The sequence below is a fragment of the Pygocentrus nattereri genome, chromosome 2 (genome assembly GCF_015220715.1).
Source record: "Pygocentrus nattereri isolate fPygNat1 chromosome 2, fPygNat1.pri, whole genome shotgun sequence".
Taxonomy (NCBI): Eukaryota; Metazoa; Chordata; class Actinopteri; order Characiformes; family Serrasalmidae; genus Pygocentrus; species Pygocentrus nattereri.
Window position 1 is genome coordinate 29,175,140 of NC_051212.1, and position 9,627 is coordinate 29,184,766.

A 9,627-nucleotide genomic window follows, 5' to 3' on the forward strand; every position below is an offset into this window, starting at 1 on the left:
CAGTTTTATGAAATGTAGCTGTAGTGCCTACAAATTTGTGTAGCTATAGCGAAAACTGTCACTTTCATTACAGGCTTCAGTCAATTCGCATAAAATGAACCACAGAGCACCGTCGTTCACTGGGCTAGTGGCAGTTGTGCATTCCTGGCTGAGCCACGGATAGCTGGAGCAGATGGGCACGCTCGTGCCTCATGTACTGATCATCCCTTACTAGCAAGCTTAACTCCGGGGTCGCAACTGAAATGTTAAGAGCCGTTTTATCCTTTCAGCAAAAATCAAACCACCTTGGGAGCCACGACATTTATTTCCCTTTTGCCATCTTGGCTGCAAGTACGTCTTCTCCACGAGTTTCTTGTAAAATGTCTCTCAGTGTTTGACTTTTCATGAGGTTGAAGTTGCTTCTCATCCTGTTCCACCTTAAATGGTGCCTGAGGTGCCAGATTGTCCTGCACCATTTAAGGTGGAACGGAAGAATTCGAAACTGACTTCAATTTCACGGGTTGCTGCAGATTAAACGCAACAGGAAACCAGTGTGACTATATAAACGTTTAAATGTATGTGTAATAAGTCTATTCATATTTTTATGTATTTACACACACACATACATACATATACATATATATATACATACATACATACATACATACACACACATACGCACAAGGTATTCATTGTTACTTTGATCTACTGCACTGAAGATGCCCATAGCCCCACTGAAGGCTGTCAGCATCTACCCATGGTCAGCTGTTTCACATACTCAAATATGAACCTACAAGTGCAGCACACCATGGAGGAAAAAATCGAAAACTCATCTTTAAGTCAGTCACATCAAACAAATAAATGACCAACCAATCTTTCCTTAGGTAGATACTCTGATCAGCATCATCTTAGCAAAGTCATAATCACCTGCTTGAAGGCATCCAGCATTCGCTACTTAAGTGCTGCACCAAGACAATTTTATGACCAACATACGTCTTGTCCACAAGTAAATAGCACAAACTGACTAAATTAGGCTTTATGTATGTGCATGTCATTAGTCTACACATCTCATTACATGGTTCGGCTCAAACATTTACTTCAAAACAAATGTCTGAACTAGCATGTCTTTGTGAAAAACAGTGGTCTTAAGACAGTACAGCTGAGCTATAAATATAAGGATTGGGAAGCACATAAATGCAATAAAGAGGATTTACTAAAGACGATGTAAATGATAGACCCACAGAAGAGGCCAAGGGGCACATAGGTTTCAATTTTTATACAATATTTTGAATATGTTGACTTAATTTTCCAGGGAGAACAAATCAGTTTATTCACACAAGTAAATGAACACCACTTTTAAAAGATTATGGCAATCAGTCAACTTCAAAAAACTTTGCAAGTTTTATTATACACCAGCATGTCTAAATGCAAACTGATGCCAAACTATGCCATTAAACGGTATTGAAAATTTCCTCCTTGTAATTTTGAGACTGACCTTGACACTGGACACAAATTCAGGAGAATGTGTCAAATAAGAGAACAATTTATTTAAATAAAGCAAAGTGCAATGCAATACAATGCAAAGTGCAGTAAATGAGAATAAGGGAACCAATGGTGTCTGAAGCAGCTTAGCTGGATGCTATTTGTTCGAGGCCATTTTGCCTGATGTCACGCTGTATGAGAGCCAAGAATTTTATTCCCAAGATCTAAAGCCATTTTATCTTATGATTGAATCCTGACGCTGTGGTCTTAGGATGTCCTAAAACATACACAGTAACATACGAGGCTTTTTCTATAGCCACAATCATTCACTGCTTAAAAAAAAAAAAAAAAGCCGGCCCGAGTGCATTAAACCAGCACAGCTGAACATTTTTTGGAACATTTCTAGTCACTCATCTATGGTAGACAGAATAAATGTGGTATTAATGAAGAAGTGTCATACAGCTATGGTTTGCACAAAATCAAACAAATAAATGTTAAAAAACACCATAGAAATGAAACTTGGATATAACTTAAAGTAGTTAGTGTATAGCTTGTATAGCAGTATACACTCACCGGCCACTTTATTAGGTACACCTTGCTAGTAAAAGGTTGATGCCCCTTTTGCCTTCAGAACTGCCTTAATTCTTTGTCACATACTTTGAACAAGGTGTTGGAAACATTCCTTTTGTTTTGGTTGGTTATTTGAGTTACTGTTGCCTTTCTATCATCTCGAACCTGTCTGCCCATTCTCCTCTGACCTCTCACTTCAACAAGGCATTTTCGTCCACACAACTGGATATTTTCTCTTTTTCAGACCGTTCTCTGTAAACCCTAGAGATGCTTTGTGCGTGAAAATCCCAGTAGATCAGCAGTTTCTGAAATACTCAGACAAGGCTGTCTGGCACCAACAACCATGTCACATTCAAAGTCACTTAAATCACCTTTCTTCCTTGTTCTGATGCTCGGTCTGCACTTCAGCAAGTTGTCTTGACCACCTCTACATGCCTAAATGCTTTGAGTTGTGGCCATGTGATTGGCTGTTTAGCTAGTTGTGTTAACAGTGTACCTAATAAAGTGGCTGGTGAGTGTAGATTCACTGTCCTCTGAAAATAACTCAACACACAGCCATTAATGTCTAAACAGCTGGTAACACAAGTGAGTCCACCTCACAGTGAACATGTCCAAATTGTGCTCCCGCCATTCTTACCTAGCACTGCCTTAACAATGGAATTCACCAGAGCTGCACAGGTTGCTACTGGAATCTTTTTCCACTCTTCCATGATGACAACGGAGCTGGTGGATGTTGAACACCTTGTGCTCATCCTTCTGCTTGAGGATGCTCCACAGGTGCTCAATTGGGTTTGGAGACGTACTTAGCTAGTCCATCACCTTTACCTTCAGCAAAGCAGGCACACTTTCCAAAGGGAGGGGATTTTGCTCTGCTTCAGAATGTCACGGTACACAGTGAAATTCATGTTTCCCCTCAACGAACCGCAGCTCCCCAGTGCCGAGCATTCATGCAGCTCCAGACCATGGTGCTACCACCACCATGCTTGACTGTAAGCAAGAGACAGTTGTCTTGGTACTCCTCACCAGGGCACCACCACACATGCTGGACACCATGTGATCCAAACAAGTTTATCTTGGTCTCGTCAGACCACAGGACATGGTTCCAGTAATCTATATTTTTGGACTGCTTGTCCTCAGCAAACTGTTTCCGGGCTTTTTTGTGCGTCAGCTTCAGAAGAGGCTTCCTTCTAGGACGATGGCCACGCAGACAGAGTTGATTCATTGTGCGACATACGGTCTGAGCACTGACAGGCTGACTTCACATTTCTTCAACTTCTGCAGCTATCGGCTTATAGCCTAGGCCATCTTTATGGAGAGCTACAATTCTTTTTCTGTCATACTCAGAGTTCTTTGCCATGTTGAATATCCAGTAGCCAGTATGAGTGAATTGTACCCAAAACAAGAAATTTAATAGCCCTGCTCTACATTCACACCTGGAACCTTGTAACTCTAATGAGTCACATGACACCAGGGGGGGACAAAGACACAATTGGGCACAATTTGGACATGAGTACACCTCACAGTGAACACTTGTGTTGCCAGCCATTTAGACAATAATGGCTGTGTGTTGAGTTATTTTGAGAGGACAGTAAATCTATACTGCTATACAAGCTGTACACTACTTTAAGTTATATCCAAGTTTCATTTCTATAGTGTTGTCCCATGAAAGGATATAATAAAATATTTGCAGAAACGTGAGGGGTGTACTCAGTCTTGTGAGATACTGTTCATCATTCCAGGCCTTCCAAGCACCCTTATGGTACAGGAGTGCAAACGTATGTTGAGAGGCACCTGAAAGTATGCCAAATCACAAAGTGTGAATATTATGTTTTTCACTGATTACTGTGGGGTTGCATTCATTTAAGGTTCATTAGTAAATAACTCCATGTGCAATGGATTTGATCCCAAACCAACAACAAGAGGCGGAAATGGAAATGAAGTCAGCATGCTAAACTAGGAATTGACAAACAGCCTACTCGCAAACAACAGAACCTTTCTCCACTTTAAAGACTCAGCATTAGAAAAGCGAGTGTGTGGCATTTTCTGCAAATGACTGACACTGTGGTCAGCTAACAAAATGTAAAATACTCTTTCACTCATCTATCTTGCAAGGCTTTAAATATTGAATACTGCTCCGCTCAGCAGACTTGATCTGTTCTATATGTAAATGTGTCTGTAGAAAAAAAGGTTAGCAGTCAGCAAAGCAACATGGATTACATTTTCAACGGAATAGAAAAAAAATCCTCATGGGTTCCAAATACTCGCTTTGAGAATCAAGTAACTTGCAAAGTGGTTGCTACTTACATGATCTTAACACACACACCCACTCTTATTTGTTGGAAACGTATTAAACCTCACAAAAATAGTGATACAAACTGCATCATGAAAATGTCTTCAAGCAGGCCATCATTACATTTCTGCCATATCACCCATGCCAACAACACAGAGTGTATTGGCTCAGAAAAACTAATTTTAGTTCAAAAGGATGGCACAGTGCACGTCTTTCTGAAAAATAATGATCTTATAAACTGTACAAACAGAAAAGGTACACCCAGATGCCTAGCTTATCACAGGCAGACAGATTCACTCACAAAGTAGAGACAATAGAATAAAATATAGTAAAACAATAAGAGTAAATGTTCAGTACAAAAATAAAGTAACTGAATGAATACTATGCAGAAGACAATGCAGAGGTCCCTCCAGTGAATCAACTTCTGACTGTGGACTGCAGCAATAGATGTTAACAGTTGTACGGTTTACCTTTAACAATGATATTTATTGTGTTTTCCAACAAACATGGCAAATGCGAGAGTATCGAAAGAGACTGATGGGGGTTATCAGTGATCATTTTAAAATTTCAATAGACTGTCCTGAATGCTAATTTTTCAGATTCTTGGACACTAAACTGGTCACATCCTTATGCATCTCACACCTTTGAAGCAAATATTTCTTGCCACGATAAGGAAAAGACTGTAAAAAAGCTTCAGAAATTTCATGCTTTCTAGACAAATGTAGCCTAACTCACTTTTACTGGTGATGCGATGCACCAACAATAATGAACAGCAAACCTAGTTGTACGACTTACAGATGCAAGTATTCAATTCATCTGGGGAAACAAAAGTCAGCGTATTAGCAGGTTCAAGTTCTAACAAGACTTACACAGCTTGCCCTTACCGAGAAAACAAAATTGCTCACATTAATCTTGATTGCACCGTTTGTTTTTAAATGAGCTGAATGACCACATCACAAGGGTTATTTATTACAAGCTGCATATAAGGGTAAATGTGATTAAATCCCTAAGCAGCAATTCAAGTAGTTTTTCCCCAGTTTAACATTGTTCACCTGGTCATTTCACATGGAACACCATGGCTCTTTCATTATAGGGGAAAAAGTAATCAATTAGCCTGCAGCTGAATGAAAACAGCCCTATATGGACACAATTATGCCCATAGTTGGTGTGCTTTCATTACTGTAAAACAGAGAGACCTCTGTAGGGGGTGAAGAGAATTTTGCTGTTTTCCAAGCATTTTGCATATCATCAAGGTGCTTGAGGCAAATCTAGAGGCACGATGCTCCATTTGGAGAAGTGCCAGAATGAATAAATAATGTTTTGTTCGATTTAACTTTACTGTGTTTTCGATCTCATCCTCCATTAAACAGACCAGCTAAAGACCACCAGCCACTTGATTGAGCCCCATTAGCAAGTAAGGGCAGAACTGTGCCCTTGTTTTCCTCATGATGTACTGTGGCCAAACACTACAAAACACATCAAGGTAGAGAAGACACTCGGTATAAAACTAACAAGTGGAAATCAAGCTAAGCCAGTTTACGCCTCACGCTTAGGAACATAAGGCCCTTTAAAAGCTTAGGTTGTTATCAGCGAAAGCCAAGAACGGGCATTCCTTCACTCTTTGGCGGCGGCAGCAGATCCCTGCCAAACTTCAAACCAAGACCCATCCTAACCTCGTGGTAAACACGTCCACAGAACAGGACAGTTTCTTCTTTTCAGCTCCAAAAAATCTCTGGCATTCACCATTGGTGAGTGGTCACTGCAGGCGAGTGCCCTTTAGTAGGGAAGGCTAAAGGGCAGCACTTCAGGTGTTTATATTCTTATTCTAACGATTTGCCAGTCTTTCAAGTAACATTACAACTGACTAAATCCTTTCATAAATGAGTCTAATCAAAATGATCCAGTTTCCCCAGACCTGGATGCCTAGTTTTTGGACTAAATAGCGATGCCAATGAGAAGTTACCATTGTAGTTTTAGGAATAGTCCGAGTCTGGGAACCTGGGCCTCAAGGTGCTACAAGCAGTTTAACAGCTAAACCGCTGGAGTAAACGACAGATGCGAAAAAGGCTTACAATGAAATCCAACTGGCTTAAAAGTTCGCCAACAATTCCAGACAAAAAAAAATCTGAACCAACACGACACCTGGCTTTGAAGACCGCTTTAAACGCCGCCACAGCTGTGGCTAAACAAATCAAAACGCCGCCGAGAAGCATCAGGAAAGTATCTCCGGTCAGGTGGACTGAACAGAGGAAAATTATCAGTGTGTAACTAAACCCCACAACGCCCCTTCGGGACTTAACCGCGCTGTGTGTGTCACAGAAAATCAGCTCGTAAATAAAACGCCACAGCGATGGTCCACATTCCCGCTCAGGGACTGAAGGAAATGGCAAAAGTACAAACATGACAACTTCCACCGCGACAGCGAAGCGGACATTATGGCTAAACAAGCTTCCAAGCCATCTGAGAGACGCGTTCATGCACCTTTCGTCCTACCGCTCGACGCGTCCACACGGGCAGAGATGCTGTCCAGCTTCTTTGACTCCATCTCCACAGCTGCTCCGCTCCTGTCGCTCCTGTCGCTCCTCATCGCACACTGACCGCCCGACCGTTGGGGTGGAGGCTGTTGCGCGCGCGCTCCTTCTTCAACTTCGCTTTATGCTGACGCACGGCTGGCGCGCGCCTGCAGTTTCGCACGCTCGCGCAAAACTTCCCGCCAGAATTCGGGCGTTTGACTTTCATTGAAAGCCAGAAGAGTTACGTCATCATTACCGCTCGTGCCCAAGACCGCTCGGTTCCCTCTGAACAGAAACACCCGCTCACCTCAGCCGAGTACCGCAGACTCAGTGAGGCTCGCTCTGAAACCAGGACCGTTCATATGGAGTTGTTGCCCATTTTGCTGCCAACAGCCTTCATTCTCCGTTTGAGAAGACGTCCCGTAGTGTCTCGCCGTCGGCTCCCTGACCTGAAGACTTCTGCTCCAACATTTTCTGCGCCATTTTAGAAAAACCGCCATGCTTACCAAACTTCATCTGTCCACGAACCATTTGGATCTTTAAGAAACTCTGTTACCAGTCTCCGTGGCTTGTGTAGTCAGAGCTTCAACACTTTCAGCCAACAATCTTCTTTTCTTCACCACAAATAAGCATCTATCTTAAAACAATGTCTTCCCGCACTCAAGCTTTGATTGATGTAGGCCTCATGAGACCCTCCACTCCAAACAACAGCTGACTTTCCTAAAGCCCTGGAGTCTCCCCTTCATCGCCAAAACAAAGTGATATCATCTTGTTTGCAATCATCAGACACGGAACCGGCGGTCCAGTTTAGGATTTACTGCTGATGGCCAGGGTTGCAATAGATCCACACATCGCAAACAACGAAGGTGATCAACAGGTGTCTAATTAAAGACTGAGGGTACAGAACCAACTGACGCACCCTGCTGGTTCAACATGGTACTACACTCCACAGGCCATCCCAATGGGCTACAGCGTGGTGGGGTCAGGGCCCAGCTTTTGCCTTCCAAAGCGAGTCCCGAGAAGTGAGCTGCTTAGGCAGGAGATGACCATTTGAAATAGGCTCCATGTTCACTTCTATGTATTTCTGTCTGTTTACAGTTCAACAGTAAAGACACACCTGAGCCGTTTGAGAGCGGTGAGTGGCCCTGTCCTCTTCTAAAGAGACTGGACTGTCATTTTTATCCACAGGCTCTCATCACTTTGCTTCAAAATAAATGTTCATGTGATAAAGCTGTGACTGAAAGAGAAATAGCTGCACCCAGTTATTAGAAGGGTGTCCACATCCTTTTTGTATGTAGTGGATCATTCAACATTCTAAACGTTGGAGAGCGCCTCAAATAGATTGAGCATCCAGATTGCGATGCCTGAGGCGAGAAACATGAACTCTCCCAAACAGTCTGGAGCCCACACACATACTTTCTGAAAACTGTAAAATGCTACTAAATGCCTAGTACTGACTGAGTACATTATGTAGGGAATGAACAGTTTTAGCTCTGGCAGAAAAACAGTGAAAGCGGCAGTAAACATTAAAGGACCATATCTTACATTATTCTTGTATTTTATTCTTTCTTCCCAGATGTCTACTTCTAATATTTGTGAAGCTTAAGGTACCAAAAACAGTCATAATTAATTTTTACATGAACATTTTTCATCTTCTCTACATTCCCCAGAATAAAACAGGCTGTTTCTGTTGCTATGCCTCTAAGGCGGAGATATGTACAAGCTCTCTTCTGACTGGTTACCCTCAAAAAGCAATCCAGGTTTAAAGACAATTTATAACTTGAGAGTGGATAAGCTGCAGCAGGCTGAATAGGCAGGTATATGTAAATGTGACGTGGTTTGCATGACAGCATAAAAACAGTTAATTCAAAAACAGGCAGCTTTGGGCCATTTATTATTAACTAGATTTTACTTTTTCAATTCTAGACTTATCACACAGTATAAAACTCTGCTTAATGCACTTACACCATCTGCTTCATTAGAAGTAAATCTACCTTGTCTTTCTACTCATTAGTGACGTTTATCTTTATAGGTTCACTGTGGAGATGTACAATTACAGTCTGTGTCATGGGCAGTTTGTCAGTCACCCTCTACCCCATGCATCTTTGGTAAATTTCTAACCCCAGAATCACTCTTAACCAGACATTACTTGGGTGGTGGACCATTCTCATGGTATGATATGGTAGTCTATGGGGGGCTGGCATGAAGGAACCATGTTACACATGTTAGTATCAGTGTTAGATCAGCCACTAAACCCCATATCCAGCCAAGGACAGTTTCATGGTCAAAAAGTGACTGACAGAGGGTTAGAGGATGGCTAACACATATCACATAGCAGAAGGGCAAAATCATAACAGATTGTAAAGGGCAACTAAATACATAAATATCAGACAAAACCACTAAAATGGATTAAGGTTTTGTTCTGAAAGCAACAATATACAGTAATAAAGTGAACAGTTCCATATTTTATACCTATATACACATTTACACACAGCAAATGGGCAAATAGATGCTTGTGTAAGCTCTAAGCTGTCAACTCTGTTACTGTTAATCTTCAGCAGTGGCACAGTGTCCTCTGTGGCATATATTTTTAAACAAATATAAATATAATCATTTCACAGTAATGGCTTGATGACACCATCAAAAGATCTCTCGCACTGTAACTGCACAACTTCAAGACAAACAATGTCAGCAATGGCTTCTGTTTCCCAAGAGATACGTCTTTGTTTCTTTGCCTGGTATCTCAATACAGTATGTACTTGCTTAGAGAGAAGCTGTGTGGCGAACCAAAGG

At 41.7% G+C, this 9,627-nt stretch overlaps 1 protein-coding gene across 4 annotated transcripts in view; it reads right to left on the reverse strand.

The window, feature by feature from the left end:
- Positions 1-7,539, reverse strand: part of kcnip4 (Kv channel interacting protein 4) — a 211,250-nt gene extending 203,711 nt beyond the window's left edge. Inside the window, exon 1 of one of the 4 annotated variants that reach the window (XM_037534748.1) lies at positions 6,815-7,539. In XM_037534748.1, coding sequence (XP_037390645.1) covers positions 6,815-6,908 — 94 coding nt within the window. In that variant the 5' untranslated portion in view covers positions 6,909-7,539. Of the gene's footprint in view, positions 1-6,802 lie in introns of all 4 variants that reach the window. The other 3 variants (XM_037534747.1, XM_017713955.2, XM_017713953.2) reach the window with 3 other exon arrangements.
- Between the last annotated feature and the right edge of the window lie 2,088 nt (positions 7,540-9,627).